The sequence below is a fragment of the Lepidochelys kempii genome, chromosome 25 (assembly GCF_965140285.1).
Source record: "Lepidochelys kempii isolate rLepKem1 chromosome 25, rLepKem1.hap1, whole genome shotgun sequence".
Classification (NCBI taxonomy): Eukaryota; Metazoa; Chordata; order Testudines; family Cheloniidae; genus Lepidochelys; species Lepidochelys kempii.
Window position 1 is genome coordinate 15,758,606 of NC_136404.1, and position 18,145 is coordinate 15,776,750.

At 54.9% G+C, this 18,145-nt stretch overlaps 1 protein-coding gene across 4 annotated transcripts; it reads right to left on the minus strand.

The window, feature by feature from the left end:
* Positions 1 to 1,613: 1,613 nt before the first annotated feature.
* THOP1 (thimet oligopeptidase 1) lies at positions 1,614 to 17,760 on the minus strand. 4 transcript variants are annotated; one of them, XR_013635009.1, is made up of 14 exons: positions 17,461 to 17,759; positions 16,018 to 16,242; positions 13,388 to 13,536; positions 12,691 to 12,798; positions 11,844 to 11,946; positions 11,269 to 11,429; positions 10,611 to 10,746; positions 10,158 to 10,524; positions 9,065 to 9,266; positions 8,098 to 8,284; positions 7,628 to 7,756; positions 6,888 to 7,024; positions 2,427 to 6,628; positions 1,614 to 2,130 (listed from the first exon to the last, which is right to left on the minus strand). XR_013635009.1 is itself a non-coding variant. In XM_073323687.2 (14 exons), exons 1-13 carry the CDS (start codon positions 17,474 to 17,476, stop codon positions 6,470 to 6,472), a joined length of 2,079 nt encoding a protein of 692 aa, XP_073179788.2. In that variant the 5' UTR covers positions 17,477 to 17,760; the 3' UTR covers positions 1,614 to 2,655; positions 6,452 to 6,469. The 4 variants fall into 4 exon arrangements, 3 of the variants coding, with proteins under 3 accessions (XP_073179788.2, XP_073179791.2, XP_073179790.2); XM_073323687.2 differs by having other exon boundaries at positions 1,614 to 2,655; positions 6,452 to 6,628; positions 17,461 to 17,760; XM_073323690.2 differs by having other exon boundaries at positions 1,614 to 6,628.
* Positions 17,761 to 18,145: the final 385 nt, after the last annotated feature.

The following is an 18,145-nucleotide window of genomic DNA, read 5'->3' on the forward strand; positions in this document are numbered from 1 at the left end:
GGGTTAAGAACGAGGCCCAGGCGCGCCAGCTGGTGTTGCTGGGAAGATCCAGATAGGGGCTGTCGGGAGGTACAAATAGCAGAGCCAGTCTCCAGGTCCTGGGTGGGTAGAAGGGGGTTCTTTGGCTGACCTCACTGCAGCCTCCACTCCAGCCCCTGGCCTGAACACAATGCCCGGCCACTTGCCAAGCACACAGGGCTGTTTGTAAAGCGATAGCTGCACTGGGGGAGTTGGTTTGGGGAGGGGGGACAGGGCAGAGGAATGCAAAGGTTAGCGATGGCCAAGGTGATCCCACCCGCAGTCCCAGCTACACCCGCCTTGTTTCGGGTCGGAGGAGCCCAGACGGCGGCAAGCTCTGGAATCCACCACATCTAGCCCCGGCTGGCCAGAGGTGGGCAATTCCCACTGTGGCAGGCCTCATTGATCGCCTTATGGTCCCGATTCCCAGCTGCGTGGGGAAAACCTGATCCTCTCCCCCACAGCAGCCACCCTGCTAAACTGCTCCAAAAATAGAGCCCAGCCCCTTTACACTGCCCCCCAGCCCCCGAGCTGATTCCTGGAGACCAAAGGACATGCCCAGAACCCAGACAGATCAGCATGGAAACAGCAGACCAGTCCTGCTGCATGGGGCAGAAAGCGGCTGCACACTGCCCCCTGCAGGGGAGAAGTGCTTTCTGCAGCCCCGGACATGCGTGCTCAAATTACAAAAAGAAAAGGAGGACTTGTGGCACCTTAGAGACTAACCAATTTATTTGAGCATCAGCTTTCGTGAGCATCCAATGAAGTGAGCTACAGCTCACGAAAGCTGATGCTCAAATAAATTGGTTAGTCTCTAAGGTGCCACAAGTCCTCCTTTTCTTTTTGCAAATACAGACTAACACGGCTGTTACTCTGAAACCGCTCAAATTACAGCGCATCAATCCCCTGTGATCACAGCACTGGAGGAAACGCTGAGCCCAGCAGCAGGGAATGGCAGCATGGGGAAGGTGTATCCAGGAGAGACAGTTTAGGAAGTAGGCTGTAGAATAAAGCACTGATTGTTCCCTGACGGGTGACCAGACAGCAAGTGTGAAAAATCGGGACACGGGGAGGGGGGGTAATAGGAGCCTATGTAAGAAAAAAATTGGGACATCTGGTCACCCTACTTCAGTGTCCGATTGTTCATAGCTCTGCAGGGCAGGGCCCAGCTCTTTATTCTGGGTTTGTACAGCGCCTAGCACAGTGCGGTCCTGGTGCTTAATCGGGGCTGCTAGGAGCAACTGCAATGCATAGGATCATGATCAACTCTGTAATTTAAGGAGGTGTAAGGGTGGAAACAGGGAGGAAGGATGATGAGTGCTAACTTAGGACGTGGGAGACCCAGGTTCAATTCCTAGTCTGTCACGGTCTCCCTGTGACCTGGGGCAAGACACTTAATCTCTCTCTGCCTTAATACTCCCATCTGCACAATGGATAGAACAGCCCAGCCATGCTGAAATGATAAATACGTTAGAGATTCTGAGGTTTGCTCTCACCGAAGCCAGGAGTCCTGGTGAAGGCCACCAGAAGCTTTCCCCTTCTCTTTCCCCAACATTCTTGAGCCAAGGCCATGGCAGAGACCCAGTGACATCAGCTCAATTTACGAAAACTCTTTATTGGTGCTAGGAATCATGTAAAATCCAACCCTGGTAACAAGCAGGGCTGGATGTGACCGTTACAAACTCCAAACACACCACCCTGACCTGGGAGGTGGTTAACAGAAAACAACCTGACCTCTCCCCTGGTTGGATCGGGGAGAAATGGGGTGAGAGGGAAAAGCAGCCACACTCCAAGGCCAAGGTGCCTGGTGCAGTTAGGGTTTGTTCTTTGCCATGGGGCACGTGAGTGAATTCCAGTGCTAGTGAAAGCAAGGGCACGACTACCCCGTGCTTTGAGAGGGGCACCACACAGGCTACCAATGCAGCTTTGAGCCACACTGCTATTCCAGTCCTGAGCCCGCCTTGAGCACAGATTGCCACAGCGTCAGGTGGGTTCTGTAGGACGATAGGAGGGTCCACAACTAAAGGTGCCTCCCTGTGACCCAGGGAGGACACGAATTCCAGCCTCTGCATGCAAACTGCCATGGCAAGCTGAGAGGAGCAGCACAGAGGCCTGATTAGAAAAGAGGAAAGCGTACAGTTTATCCCATTCCAGCTTATTCAGTAAAAAGACTAAGTGGGTGGAAGGGAGCAGGGAAGGAGGTCAAAAGGCCTTAAAACCCAGAATCTTTACACTTAAAAAAAAAAAAAAAAAGAACACCCCACGCTATTGATTCATAAAAGCGATGAGCCATGTGGGCGCTGACGCCCAGGGACAGAGATAGAGCTTATGTCTAGAACGGTGGGAAGAGAGAAAACATGTGTAAAGTACACAGCGGGCAGCAAGGAGCCACATCACTTCTTACATACCCAGCCCTGGGATGGAACGTCGGGAGGCCGAGCCAAATAACAGGGAGGCGGGCGGCGGGGAAGGGTCCCACATCTGATCGCCTTCCACCAGAAGGGGCAGGGAGACAGGGCCACACAGGTGGTATCACCTGCATGGCTCATGAAGCAATTTTTACCGATCCTTTTCCGTGTCTGGATTTTTCTTGGTGAATAACACTGAGCCAGATGTGGAGGGGAAAAGCCACGATTCCTTTATACAAATAAATAAAGAAGGGGGTGGGGGGTGGAATTTAAAACAATCTGAATTTGGGGTGGCATCGGGGGAATGCTTTGTTTGAAAGATCTAATGCAAAGATCCAGCTAAACCCATCCAATAGTGCAGCCCAGATTTCTACAGCAGGATTACGCTCCACTCCTGTGTCCAGGGTGCTCAGCATCTTGACACGTTCAGCTGTACATAGCGACAGGTTTCCGGGTAACAACAGAGACTTAACAACCGCATAACAGTCACTGAGCCATTTTGATGTTCACAGCAGGAGAAGGAAATGAGAATCAAAAGGAAGCTGCAGGTTGGGGGGGGGGGGGGTTTCAGGTGACTGGCAGGTGTCGCTCCTGCAATGTAACCCATTTTGTGTGGAGGATCCCGAAGCTGGAACTTAAGGGTAGGGGATGATTTGCAATTCAAAGAGGGGGGACCGGACAGATTGCGGCCAGGGGACCTGTCCAGAGACTACAGATTGTTAATGCTGTATGACAACAGAAGCACCAGAAAACAACAGTCTCACTTTCACTCTTTAGGGGATGAGCCACGCCCAGGGACAATGGAAAATCTGAAAGCCAGGCGGTGCCAGGGATGCCCTGCAGATTCTGCCATCTCCCACAAGGAGCTAAGCTCCCAGAGTTCGGTTTCTATCCTTCCCCGTTGCCCAAAACCTTCCCTGCTCAGCCAGAGCTGCATCCAGCTGCTTAACTGCAGCACAGGGGTGGATGTTGTTTCTTAGAGCACGGGCCGGGGGCGAGCTCCAGAGCTGGGCACTGTAAATGTGAAGATTGTTAAAGGGGCAAAGACATCCTGAAATCGAGTCTGGTAAAACAAAGAATCAAAAGCGGCTGTAGTTTCCACCCCAGTCACTGGGGCCTTCTCCAATTTGGGCGAACATTTACACGCCCCGTTTTCCTTTGTGGGGAAACAAAATGTTTCTCTCTCCTGTTACTGAGAAACCCTAAACAAGGCAAAATGACTAGAGAGGATGAGAACTGTGGTGACATCCTGGCCCCACTGAAATCAGTGGGAGTTCTGACACTGAAGTCCATGGAAGCAGGGTTTCATCCAGCGTGTCTAGTCAGTTTTATGAAGTGCTGTCAAATGCACAGGGTAGGAGTGAAAACTAGGGATGTAAAAGGTTAACCAGTAAGCATTAGGCTTACCGTTAACCAAACCTTAACTGTTAAACCCTGCAGCTGGCAGGCGGGACACGACATCGAGCTGGAGTGGCCCTAGCAAGACCCCAGCCCCTGCCACCCTGCCAGAGCGACATTGGTTAACAGGTAACTGGTTAAACGATATAATTTTAATCGTTTAGCCGATTAACTTTTTAAACCAATATTAACATCCCTAGTGAAAACATAGGGAAAATATCGACTCCACCCCCACCCCTGGATCTTTCACTAATGGTGAGACTTGGGAGGTTACAAAAATCCAGGTGGAAGTGTGATTTTTAACTGAATCCTTTAAGCCGAAGCAAGAAACACATCTATGAGTGTTCTTTTTACAAGAGTGGCACACATTTTCAGAAGGGTCCAACAGCAGCACTGGGCACCCACAGTTCCAGCTGAAATCAACACCCTCAGAAAAAACATCAAGCCCTGAGAGGCTCAAGTTGGATCCCCCAACAATTGAGGAGCTCAAATTCAGTGACTACTTTTGAAAACTTTGCACCTCCTCTCTCTGTCTGTGCTTGCCTTTCCCTGCCCAGGGCCGGGGAGTTTAGGGGAAATTTTCAGACAGAAAATAAAAAGGTTGGTTATTTGGGTTTTTGGTTTTTAACCCATTTACCAGCAGCAGTTAGAACGGAGATGGATCAACACTGGTTTGGGGCATAATCACAGAGAAAAGGGAGTGTGAATAAGAATCAATTTATACCTCAAATCTTACCCTAGTGGGAGGCTTGTACCATTTAAATGAATTCACGCTTTGCTACAGTCCTTAAAAGTGATGCTTAAAAGTGCATCACCTAAAAGAAGTAGGTGAGATTCCTGCCTGGCAGATCATAGGGCTTTTCTATAACACTCGGTCCAGCAGCAGCAGTAATTGACATTAAGAAGCTAATAAATATTTCCAATGATTCTCCCTGTCTTACATCTAGTATTACACTATACAAGAGTAGGAATCAAGTAGTATAGAATAGGCCCGGTGTGAAATTTCAGATATGGAGGGAGAACAGTTTTTGCCAGAATTTGCTGTGGGTTTCTACTGTCCCTGAGGAGAAGCAGGGGGGAGAGCAGATGATGCAACTCAGCTGGATCATTGTACAAGGAGCTGAATCGCATCCTGTTTGGTTTTTCACAGCACAGCGAAACACTAAACCAAAAAGGGCATTTGCTGAAATGAGCGAAGGCAGTGGTTAGCCATCCCGGGGCAGAGGAGGAGGGACTGATCCACAGCCTACACATCCATTGAAACAGACCGTTTCATAATGGACGGGTCAGTCTGTCAAGAATCTGAGCGACTCACCGCCAAAGACACCTGGATTGCAGGGGGAGACCAACGCCTCTGATGACAGACTGCGAGCAGGGTTAGAGGTGGCTAGACAGCGAGGGAGGGAGGCATATGGTGCCAGCACTGGCCTCTCTGCAGTAGGGCTGGTGCTAGGCTGTACCCGTGGGTGGATGGAGTCGCTGCTCACACAGGTTCCCCTGCAGTGCAAACAGGGCCCTGAGCCGGCTGACTTTCATCAGCTCCCCACAGCCCAACATTAAAAGATCCCTAGCCAGGTCACTAGGCCCCTAGATATTTGTATCCCTGTGGACCACATTGCTGTCATCTGTCTGTGCCCCCTGCTTCCTGGGCCAACCTCTGCTTTCGGAGATGCAGCAGCCCGGTCACGTTACGATACTGACGCCCCCCCAGCGTTGTTAGCATCCGAGCTTGCTAAGTACTGACCGCCCAGAAGAGGACGCTTGGTACCTTTGCAGGGTGGCGTCCCTTCCAGCTCTGAATACACTCACCCGCCTCACAGGGGAGGAAGAGGAGAGGGGACAGCGCCCCCTTCTGACATGGGCTGGAATTTCATTTACTTTGATCAAAACAAAATGGAGAAAGTTCTGAGCTGAGTCTCCTCGACCCACGTGGTGATGCTGGGGTGAGAGGGAACAAACACCCCACTCGCCCGGCAGGCTAGTAGTGTGGACGGGAATATTCCTTTTAGGGGTGAGCGAGGCTATTAAATTAGCGCAGGTGCACTTTGTGGCTTTTTACACCTTGGCCTCGCAGCCGGGTTTATTCTGAGGTTTCCAATCTGCCCACTGGAGAGGAGACCAAGCCCAAATCCTCCCTGCTATTTAATTCTCTCTCTGTTCATTTGTTTTATGATCAGAGCCGTGATTTTACCTTTGGGCACAAAACAAGCTGAGGGCTGGGGAAGTCTCAGCTTTTAAACAATGGTGCCACTTCTAAAATGGTGAATCCAATTTTTAACACCCCGACCCCCCAATCGAGCTGCCCCCTGGTGCAGACACTCTGGGTGCAAAGTTTCAGCTTCAAGGCAATTTGTATGGGCTACTTATAACACACACACACACACACACCGCGCCAAGGGGTGACGGATTGCACCGCCCTCCCCTTGGCACGGCTGTCATTCCAGAGAGGGGAAATGGCAGCGCCGGATCGAAACCTCTGCCCGAGGCCCTACGTTCGCTCTGGGGCCGAAGAGCAGCCGCGGAGTCAGCCCGCCCGGCGGGTGTTTGGACGACAGAGGCGTCTGGTGCTGCCTGGTTCTCTGGCTCAGGAGGATGGGTTCGCAGACACAGGAGCTGGCTCTACTCACAGGGTGGTGGGCGGGTGTTCAGCAGGCAGAAGGCAGCGAGCTGGACTCAACCTTCAGTCCTTTACTGGCCAGGAAGGCATCCTGCTTGGGGTCTCGACCCAGGAACCGTCGCAACATGACACTTGCATCCACGGACCCCCCGGGACGCAGGATGTAGTTCCTGTAATCCATGCCCACCTGCAAGGGGAGACAGGCCAGGGGTGGGGGGAAGGCAGAGCAGGAGGAGGGATCAGGGCACGGGAGACCAGTGAGGGAGAGAGCTCTCATCCCACAATGCTGCTGCCTGTGCTAACCCCTTCCGCATGCTCTGGGCTGACCACAGCCAGGGCGGGGGTCCCTGCAGATCACGGCACCCTTCCCGCTGGGCTGATATTCCCACAGCAGGCAGCATGGCTATGGCACACGGTGGAGACAGACAGACAGGAGCTTCCATTACCTTACAGTTCATGATCCCCTCCTGCTTGAAGCGCGTGTGGAACATGTCCATGGAATACACTTCACTCCAGAGGTAGCCATAGTACTGGGCATCGTAGCCTCCAGCCAGGTGGCCAAATGTGGCCGGCATGTTCGTACCTTGGGAATTAAGAGACACATGGCCCGTTGATGAGACGCGCTGCAGGAGTCAGGCACTCAGACAATTGCCTGAGGAGGGGGGTGGAAAACATCCTTGATTCAAGCGGCAAAAACCTGACGTGGAAATTTACCAGCCCAGGCACCAGATCAACTTCCCTCTGATCCTAGTGGGAAAACAATCTGGGGGAGAGGAAGGGAAGGGATTTTCCACCATGCTTGGCAGCGGCTTAATGCTGCTCCCAATGGAGCGAACGGCACGTTCCCCAAGCCCAACGCTCCTGGACATGCCACCCTAACTCTGGCAGATGTGCCCAAAGCGAGTGGGGAAGCAGAATGGGGCAAAGCTGCCTTTATAGGCTGGGGCTGGGAATATCCAGTGGCTCTAGCCCCCCTGTTGAGGGGCACAGGGGAGCGATTTTTGGCACAGGGCGTTTTGAGAGTCTGCCCTGGAATGTGCTTAGGCAGGAGACCAGGAAGAGAGGAAAAGCTCCTTTCCCTTGACATGATCTTCAGAGAGAAGATTTTACCTTGGACTTGCACCAGCCACAGCCCCTCTCCCCAGAACCTGTGGAACCAGCATGCCCATCAGTGCCAAGTGGGTACCTGGGGTGGCGGGGATGCCCAGCACCTCCTCACACAGCCGGGTGTACTCCTCCACTGGGTCTGCCTTTGTCTGGGTGTGAAGGGCCTGGTCCACCTTTGCCAGGACGATCTGACGCAAGTTGAACAGCCCTGTTAAAGGAGGGGAGAGGGAAGCAAAGCGTGAGGCAGACAGCGCCTCCGCGGGAGGCCACAGCGGGTGGGTAACAGCTGGCAGAGACCGGCTGCGCGTGCTTGCTCCCCACCCCCCTAGCTCTGCCAAGACCCCCTCAAGCCTGTCCTGCCATCTCCCACTCTTCCAGTGCTGAGCCCCCACACCCTTCAATCTAGACCCCCAGCCCCTCCTGCCCCATGACTGCTAACGATCACAGGTGGGTTCCTTCCCCACCAACCCCACCCCCCAACGGGCACAGCAGAGGGGCGAGACGAGGCTGATCCCAACTGGGGGGTGGGGGAGGTGCCGTGGCTCCTACCTGTGTTTGCCTGCCTGGATTGGATGAGCTTCTCCAGCAGTTCGTCGGGCATGGGGCTGCCGGTTTTGTAGTGTTTGGACATACGCAGCAGGGGCTCCTTCTCCCACACCCAGTTCTCCAGCATCTGAGATGGGGCTTCAACAAAGTCCCGCTCCACGTGGGTCCCACTGAACATGGCAAACTCTGCCTACAAGACACACATGCTGTCACAACGCAGCCGAGTCGGCGTGGACACAGAGTACCAGCCCAGATCCCCCTTGCCCCAGAGAGTGCCCACCTGGGGGTGAGGAGTAACCCAGCCAAGCAGAATGGCCCTGGCTGGGCACAAGAAGCCCACGATTAAACGATCAGGCTTGGCAAGCATGGAGATCGGAATTTCGAGCCTCCATCATAAGTGAGAGGAGTTTGCTGCTCTCAGCCTTGTCCCCGGAATCGTTCGCTTGCCCCAAGCTGCTGCACCGTTTGGCACAATTGTCAGCTGTCGCGCGAGTATGGCAAAGGATTGGCAAAGTGGGGGCTGCGGCTCACAGGCAGAGCTGGGTGGGTAGGCAGCCCAGGGCAGGGATAGCAGAGCGTCGGAGGAGCTGCAGGTTGGGATTGAGGGGCACCAGCAGAGCGGTGAAGGTGGGGGATCCATGGCTGGGATAGCAGGGGGAGCTGCAAGTCGGGATCGAAGGGCACTGGCAGAGCGGTGAAGGGGAAGGGCCCATGGTTGGGATAGCAGGGGGAGCTGCAGGAGGGGATTGAGGGGCACTGGCAGAGCGGTGTGTAGGGAGCCCGGGGCTGGGTTAGCTGGGGGAGCTGTGGGTCGGGATCAAGAGCCACCGGCAGAGCTGTGTGGGAGGATGTCTGCACCCCTTGCCCTCTGTGTGGCTCTGGCCGGTGCTCCAGCCTTCTCCCCTTGCAGCGTTGTGTGGGGCTAGGACGAGCAAGCGACCCGCTGCCCCCCACATGGCCCCATCCTTACCTGCGAGCAGAGCTGGTGCATGACGTGGCCGAACTCATGGAAGTAGGTCTCCACCTCATCGTGCTGCAGCAGGGATGGCACGTCTGGCGTGGGCTTGGTGAAGTTGGCTACCATGGCAGCGATGGAGACCTGCCGGCTGGAGTCCGGCAGCAGGCAGCCTGGCTGAAGGCCGAAGCAGGCTGCATGCCCATACTTTCCCTCCCTGGAATGGGTGGAGGAGACCGTCAGACGGACGTACCAGCACATCCAGCCGCATCACGTAGGGAGCCTATTAGAACCCAGGGGCCGCCTGCAAGGCGCAGACGGATTCATGCAGAACAAGTGCTCACTGGGATCAGCTGGACCAAATGCACCCCTGTTCGCTTTCCATCGGGGGCAAGGGAATGGGACAGAGCCAATCCCACTGCAGGAGCAGACAGGCCCCGCAGGAGCACACAGCAGATCTCAAGCTGACCCTAGCAAGTGGTTTGAGATGGCAAAGCCCCCCCCAGCAGCCATCCCCCCGGGGCGAGTTATATAGGGGCACTGGACGTTCAGCGTTTGTTGTGCTGCTTTGGTGGGAGAGGAGGAGGTCAGGCACCCACCAGAGAGAAGAGGCAGGCTGCAGGAATGCAGGAGTCAGGGCTTCTCTGGCCTCCGCTGTGGGGGCTGGCTGTCACTGCAGCTCAGACGGGATGGGGAGACCACCCCAGGGCAAGGCACAATGGAGAGCTGCTGGGCGACAGTGGGAAGCCCCACTCAGCACCATACGCCCTCACCTTGAAGTCAGGCCCTGCTGACTGCAGGGATAAAGCTAACGCCACTGTGAGGGGCAGGCGGGCAGTGCTGACCTACTGCCAGGGATGGGTGGCACAAGGAGAGAGTCACAAGCACAACTCCCGTCCTCAGGTGGCAGCACCACACCCTGCTCGACTAGCCATAGGCAACCGGTTCCATTGTCACACTGGGAAGGAGTCCAGAGCCCGTAACCCTCCCGCAGACAGACTCCCCGGTCACTCCGAAGGGGGTGCAGGAGGTTCCCCCGTGGGCCTGGGTGACAAGATCCACCATCCCCAAGCCCATCTCCCTCGCTCTGGTGCGACAGGGGACTCACCGGGGGTACAAATCCAGGTAGAATTTCCCAATGGTCTTGCCCGAGCCAATGTCCTTCACCGAGTAGAGCTGGACGTCCTCATGCCAGACCTGGGCGTGCTCCTCCAGGAGGAAGCTCAGGCCCAGCAGCTCCTGGTAGATGTCCAGAAGGCCAGCGGTGACTACCCGCATGGGGAAATACTCCTTCAACAGGTTCTGGTCCACGCTGTACTTGGTCTCCTCCACCTGGTTCATGTAGTAGCGCATGTCCCAGGCATTGATGCGGTCGTCAAACTCTAAGTCCCGCTTCTTGCACTCGTTCTTCTTCAGGTCCAGGATCACGGCCCGCTCCTTCTCCCCCAGGGGCTTCAGCTTCTGGGCCAGCTCATCTGGACAGATGAAGAGGGGGAAGAACCATGAGAGTAGGATGTACAGGAAAACCCAGCCCCTCCCCTTCCAAAGCCAGGTGCGGTACCTAAGAAGGAAGCCACGGTCTTGCTGGTTTTCGCCATGTTCATTTCCAGCACGAAATCAGCGTGAGTGTCGAAGCCCAAGAGGCTGGATTTCTGAGCCCGCAGGTCCACTAGCTCCTTCAGGATCAAGCAGTTCTCCTGCGATGGAGAAGAAGGCTCAGCCCATGGAGCCGGAAGTGCCAGGCAGGGAGGAGGCTCGAAGGCCAAGGTGGAACAGAGCAGCCATCCCGGGAAAGCAGCAGCAAGTCAGTCCCCTCATGCCCAAAGGCTAGGCCAGGACGTCCCCCCAAAACACCAGCCAGGGCCTCCATCACCCATTCGAACCCTTGGCATCTCCGCTGAGAATGCTCAGTGGGATGGCGGGCTGGGTGGTGCAGGCCCCTGGCCTGAGGCCCACCATGCTCGTTTCAAATGGGCCGCTGAACTGTCCTCAGATGATGGTGGCCGGCAGTCGCCACTGATCTGGGCCAGTGTAATGCTTCCCCTGTGCCCTTGGCCAGCCGACGCCAAGGGGCTCCTGGGCCACGGCTGGCACTGGTGACCTACACCCGGAAACACTCTTTGGCGCTGGGCTGTAGCTTAGGGTGAAAGCCAGTGCTGTGCTCTAGGCTAACAAGGTTGCATGCTCAGGAGTTCTGCCCAAGACCTTCATCCACTTACCTCCTTGCACCTGGAGTTGAACATTTCCTCCACCTTCCTCCTCGTCTCAGGCACACAACATTTCTTCATGAGGGGGAAATAGTGCGGGTACTTCAGGGTGACCTTCAGCTTGCCGTTCTCGGTCTTCTCCAGGGAGTTCACGAAGTCCTCAGGGAGCCCCCCTGGAGGAGGAGAGGAGACAAGGATGGACAGACTTTGAGGACGACCTGCAGCCCCCCCCCCCCCCCCCCACAGCCATGCCGCTCCCCGGGCAGTGCGCTCTGGGGCGGCTTAACCAGGAAGCACGGGAACGCACTCCTTCCCTGGAAGCCAACGAGTGCACAAGCCAAAAGGGGCTCTGTAGCTGGGTGTAACTGGCAACTCTCATGCTGCTCCAGCTGGACCAAAGCAAGATCAGGGGCAGCAGCAGCTGCCAGTCATTTCTACTGGCAGGTTTCCGCTTGATCGGGAAGTTAGAGAGCGAGCTCAGAGATGGGTCAAAGGTGACCCGGTCCTTGGAGACTTAGCGCCAGAAGAAGCAAATCTTCCCGGAGGCGCCAGCAGGCCTGGTTCCCCCGACCGCGAGCCGCCCTTACCCAGCTCCTCCTTGGAGAAGGGCAGAGAGGTGGTGTCTTCGGTCAGGTTTTTGTTGAAGTCAATGCAGAGCAGGCTTAGCCTTTTCTTAATAGCTTTGATTTTCTTTAAAAAAAGACACACACACACACACACACACGTCATCAGACCCAGCGACATTGTGGAAGGAAGCTGAGCAATACTTAGTCAGTTCTGTGCGCACATGGGTCCCCGGCTTCTCTCCAAACAGGGCCGGCTGCGCAGAGACACAGAGATCTCAGCCTGGGATAGGCAACCTCCGGTCACCCCTGGTGGAAGCCCAGCCATCACGCCACGGGCCCGTCTGTTTGTGGCCAGCTCAAGGAGCTGTGGGTGTTTAAGGTCTGGCCAGCCATCGGCCGATTTCATTTCCCCTGCTTGTCTATTTTTAACCTGGTGTCAAGTCCCCCGACCGCCCTCTAGCCCTACCTGCTGCAGTGGGGCCCATGAGATGAGGGTTACCCTAGTCAAGCAAAATCTGCTCACTGTTCCCCACCACCCTTACAGAACCTCTGCCCCCTGCATGCAAACTGCACGTTACTATCACTCTTGGGCTGGAGGCTGCTTTCATTCCTAGACTGCTATGTTCTACTGAGACTCTCTTCAGCCCAGGACCCTAAAGGGTACAAAGATTAGCTCCCCAGGCTGACAGGTGTATTATCCCCACTTAGAGGAGGGAAAACAGAGCGTTAACCTGACTTGCCCTGAGTCAGTGATAGAGCCAGGAATAGAACCCAGGAGTCCTGGCTGACCGTCTTCTGATCTAGATCACACCACTTTAGCTGTAGGTACCCCTCTGTACAGCTATTTACGATACATTGACAGTCTCACCTCCTGCGTCTCCTCCGGGAGGTGAAGGCCATTTCGTTTACCCAGTTTAATCAGCCTCTCTAGATACCTCTTCGCTTCAGGCCTCAGGGAAGCACTTTCTGCCTTCTCCTGTCAGACAAAAAGGGGGAGCGTCCGGAGCCGAAGGGGCGACAGTGCAGGGAGTGTGGTTTGCTAATCTACAGCTTCCACACAGCCGCAGCAAGCCATTGGTGTCGGTCCTACACCCGGCCTGCTTCAATGTCTGCGGGCCCCGAACTAGAGGAAAACACCCCCCTAGAAGAGTTAGATTCAAGAGGCTGGTCCTCACTATATCGTTTTCAACACGGATCTCAAAGCACATTACAAATCATTAGCCAACCCTGAACCTCCATGGGATGTAGGTCAAGGTCACCAGCCTCATTTTAAAGATAGGCAGACTGAGGCAAAACAAAGGGACGGGACTTGTTCAAGATCACACAGTGAGTCAGAGCTGAGACTAGATCCCAGAAGTCCCGATTCCCCAGTCCCTTGCTCTAACTACTAGACAATATTGCCCTCACATTGTAATTTAGCTCTAAACTCAATAGGACGGACAGTAGGGAGAGGGACTCCTTGAAATTAAAGGGAGGTCCCTGTGCACTCCCTGTTGGGATGCTGGGCCTGTTGTCTTCTCAGCACTGTGAGCCACTCAGGTTATCCCTCCCCCCTTCCTCTGAACCTGGAGCCAAACGATCCTCTGGTACACATCCTGCCGCATGCTCATCTCCACGTCGAACTCTGAGAGCTTTTTGTCCGCCTCCGTGCTCGCCGTGCGGATATCTTTGCGAGGGGAGACGTGCTGGGGAAAGTCCAGCATGTTCCTCTGAACTGAAACGACAAAGCCAGGAGCTCAGGCCGCAGCAGGAGCAGCAGTGTGCATCCACTGGCGTGCTCTAGGGTTAGCGTATGAAGTAGGTGCCAGTTTCTCCATCTGGAGCCCGACAAAGAGCCCAAGCGGGGACACGGCAAGCTACTCCCACCAACACGTCCCCACCTGACCCGGAACAAACCCCTCTAGCACTGAGTTCGATCCTCCTCGGCTCATTCAGTCCTTGAAGTCTCTGTTGAGTCTCCTGGTCTCAGAGCCAGATCTGTGTGTCGACGCTACATGGCAAGTTCCTTGAGGCAAAGCTCTTGGCTTCTGACTGCCCCAGAAAGCATCGCAATATCCCATGGCTCTGTTTGGCAGTACCCTGTGGGGTGTTGGCGACACCTGTCCCTTGGGAAATGGCCTGAGACCCAGCTTGCCGTGACACACAGGCAGAGTGGTGTGGGGAAGCTCGCACAGCGGTTACCCATCTAACTCCTGGCTCTGACCAGTGCCACCTGTCTCCCATTTTTCATGAGCACGAGAATTCAAGCCATAGTTCTAGGTGAAATCCTATGATGCTGTGGAGGCCAGACAACGTGTCCTTGTTAAAAGATGCTGCCCTACACACAACCACTGCTGTCTGCTTAACCGGAGAGACAGGATTAGACAGAGCACTGCTGGTTAATCAGGAAATACCTATACATCCAGTTTGCCACTCCCAGGAACTCAGGGGTTCAGGATTGGATCCTAGGACTCTCCCTCAGGTCAGCGTGGGCTGGGAAGGATGCACCCAGCTATCACCACAGAACTGGCACTGAGAACACCAGTGTCATGCCAGCCACGAACCTAGCAGTCACAGAGTACCTCCCCTCCGAAAGATCACAGTGACTTTGTTGTGGGCGCTGGATTGACCTCAAGAGCTACACCTCCCGCAGCATGGTAACTCCTCACTGGGGCAATCCATGCTGGAAGCTGCATCATACAAAGAACTTGGGCGTTTTCCACCGGGTTATCTAGCTCTGCTCAGCTGGACCCACACCAGGGTTTGCTGCAGCTCAGGGATTTGCTAATGTAGACAAAGCCCAGCAGGGTTGGGTTTTGGCCACAGATAACAGGGTTTGGGGGAGGTCCTTTGGTTTGGGCAGGCGCTCCAAAGTCTGATTATTTTTGATTGTTTAATTGCTAGGAAGGTTTTTTGAGACGGACTAAAAAACCCCAAATAATCACATTTTAAAATGATGCTGTTCTAGTGTGGATGCTTCTTAAAGCCTTCGTGTCCACAGCTTGTGTTCTCCTTGCCCATTTCCACTTCAGAAGGCAAAGGCAGGGAGCATATCCCTTACCACCACTTTCGTGCGACTCTGAACAACAAAACCCTGCAGCAGGGCACTGCTGTCCCCACAGATCCGCCATGAGAATTCTCTGCTGAGCAGAGAATTGGGTGTGCCAAGAAAGGGCTGACAGGTCTACGGATGTTAACACCATCCCTGCTTAGTAAGGAATCTTCCCCTCTCCGCCCCCTTTTTTGGGGGGGGTGGGGAAATCAGAGAAGGAGGGTAAAAAGGAAAGGAGTACTTGTGGCACCTTAGAGACTAACCAATTTATTTGAGCATAAGCTTTTGTGAGCTACAGCTCACTTCATCGGACACATACTGTGGAAAGTATAGAAGATCTTTTTATACACACAAAGCATGAAAAAATGGGTATTTACCACTACAAAAGGTTTTCTCTCCCCCCACCCCACTCTCCTGCTGGTAATAGCTTATCTAAAGTGATATGTGTATGATAATCAAGTTGGGCCATTTCCAGCACACAAACTCATGACACTTCCTTTGCACCACTGGTGGTCAGACTCAGGAAAAGATACCGCAAGGGTGGAAGGTTGTATGATTTATGCACCATTGAGAATAAACAGGTGTTACCCTGAGGTCAGCTTCATTTATAAACACGGTGTTATTTTTTCAGAGCATTTTAGCTGTAGTTCTAAAAAGAAATACATTGTTTACACAGAGAAGGGAGCTCACACCATGTGTGCTCATCCCACATCTGATCATAGAAGCTAGAGATGGAAAAGCCCTGGTCACCCAATCATCTTTCTGCCGATGCATGGTTGTTTCCTTCAGCACACTGTCCAGCCCTTTGTCCAGATACTGCAGCAACAGGCAACTTCAAAGTCCTAAGTGTTGCTTTTAAAAATCACAACTAGTGGGGCTGCCCGCAGTTCCTCTCGGAAACCATCCCACTGCCAAACTCACCATCAGGCAGATTTTTCCTGACATTCTGTCTATGTTTCCCATCCAATTTCATCCCACTTACCCTAGTTATGTCCCACTGTATAAACACTACCTAGAGGACACGTAAGAGAGAGGCTAGTGGAGTTATGCAAGAAAAAAACAATGATTCTAGAGACCAGAGGTGCACAAGATCTAAAAAGCACTCCGCTACTAACAAAAGCAAGAGGGCTCCAGAAAACAGCCAAATCCTGTTTGTCCAGGTACCTGTATACTCCGCCTCCACATCAGCCAGAGCTTTGAGGGTATTTTCATAGGAGACCTCCCCCTGCTCCTGGGAGCCCACCCGGTCATAGACCTGCTTGGTCCTCTCTAGGAGCTCGACAGTCATGTTCTCTATTTGCTCTGCTGTCAGGTCCCATCTTAGTCGGTTCACTGGGGGTCTGTGGGACTGGCTGTCCACAACGTTACCTGAATAGGTAAGAAAGAGATCTACATATAAGATATTGCCCTAGAAGAGTGTGGAGAGCTCACCCACAGATTAATAAGGCAGGGACTCAAAAGACAGGTCTGGCAAATACCACAGATCCCTTGTAACAGGCTCTGAAGAGAACCCAATCTGTCTGAACCAAAGAGTAAACAAAACTGTTTCCAGTCAAGGTTTTACCCCCTCATTTATAGCAACCCCTTAACCAAAACTTGATTCCTTAATTACCCTGCCCTCAATCAGACACACATATGTTTGTTACTGCAGGAGGGCTGGCAGAGATTTGTGGAGGAGCTCTGAAACTTTGGTTTGGGGGGGAAGTAACATACACAAAGAATGACAAGGAACTGGTGCAGTAGGGGTAGATGATGGGAAGATTACACCTAAGCACTCCAGTGTAGCCTTAATGAGGAGACCAGTGACTGCAGCAGACCCAGATGCAGAGCTGCCACCCCCACGGTGCTGGGAGTAACTCCACAGAAGTGAGCTTTATCTCACTCCAGCCCCGCAGCCCTTTACAACCTGGAGAGGAGCCTCTCCTTGCTTGCAGGGGAAATTTAAATAGAGAGTAGGGAGCAGATGCCCACCTGAGAGGCAACGAGAGAGAGAGCAATATTGCTTGGAAAGCTTCAGATTTACAAGTGATCTCCACAGCTCTGTTTGCAGCTGCAGCCGAGCTGGTCCCAGGACATGAGAGAGACAAGGTGGGTGAGGTGAAACCTTCTACTCAAGTGGAGCTGGTGCAATAAAAGGTATTACCTCGCCCACCTTGCCTCGCCAATTTATAATCATCGAATTCCAGCTAAACCTGCCTCACGGCTTTCAGTCCCTCCACTCCGCCTTCCCATTCCCATCTCCTTTACTCTGCCCCCCACCCCAACTTCCCATCCTCCTTCCCCCAGCCCCCCCACCCCAAACACTGCTCCCCCCCCACCCAACATTCATCTCGCTGCTCTCCCTCTCCCCATCCTGTGCCCCCCCCTCCCTGCTCCTCCAGCCTACACACTGCCACCCCTGCCCAACCCTAGACCCCCTCCCCACGCCCCTCACTCTATACTTTGCCCCCTTGTCTACATATCCCCCCCCGCCTCCATAGCCCCTCCCCCACCCCAGCGCCATCTCCCCCTGCCCGTTTCCCTTTCCACCCCCCCATTGCTCCCCCCGCCTGTTTTAATCCCTTCGCACCCCTCCCACGTGGCCCTGCCCCCCCAGCTGGGGGGTACCTGTCGGGGGAGCCATGGCGGGCGGGAAGGGCGGATCCAGCGGGCCTGACGCTGCTGCCAAGCGAGGCCCCGGCCGAGAAGCGCGGTGCAGCCCCACACGCGGGCTCGCCCTGGGTCCTGCTCCGCCGGCCCCGGCCGCAGAGAGGGGGGCGGGGAGAAGCGGGCGACGTGAAGGATTCTGGGAGGGCGGAGGACTTGCGCTTGGCGCACCCCAGGGAGGGGGGCGGGGGCGGCCTGGCCACCGCAGGGGGGCACCGCGGGGACCCCCCCCAGCCCGGGAGGGCACTGCCCCCCCCCGACAGGACCAGGGTCCTGAGATCCTGCCCCCCCCCATGGGGGAACTGATCTCTGCGGGCAACAGCGGCGGGGGCTCAGAGGGGGCGGGGGAGCCCGCCTCGAGCGGTGGCGTAAGGGGGGGTTGGGGGGCCCAGTCCCTCAGAATTAGCCCGGGGGGGTGGCTGTGGGGGGCAGGGTGCTGAGGGGCTGCTGGACAAGGGGGGCAGAGACCATGAGACCAGCGGGGGTCGCGGGGGGGGGGGCAGGGCCTGGGGCGGGGGGGGGCAAACGCCCCCTGTCACAAAGCACGAGGGGCGGGGCGGAGTTCTCTATGTGTGTCATGAGCGCCGCCCCGCGCTACCTCTCTATGGTAAATGTCGGGGAAGAGCGGAACCCTCCGCGATCCCAC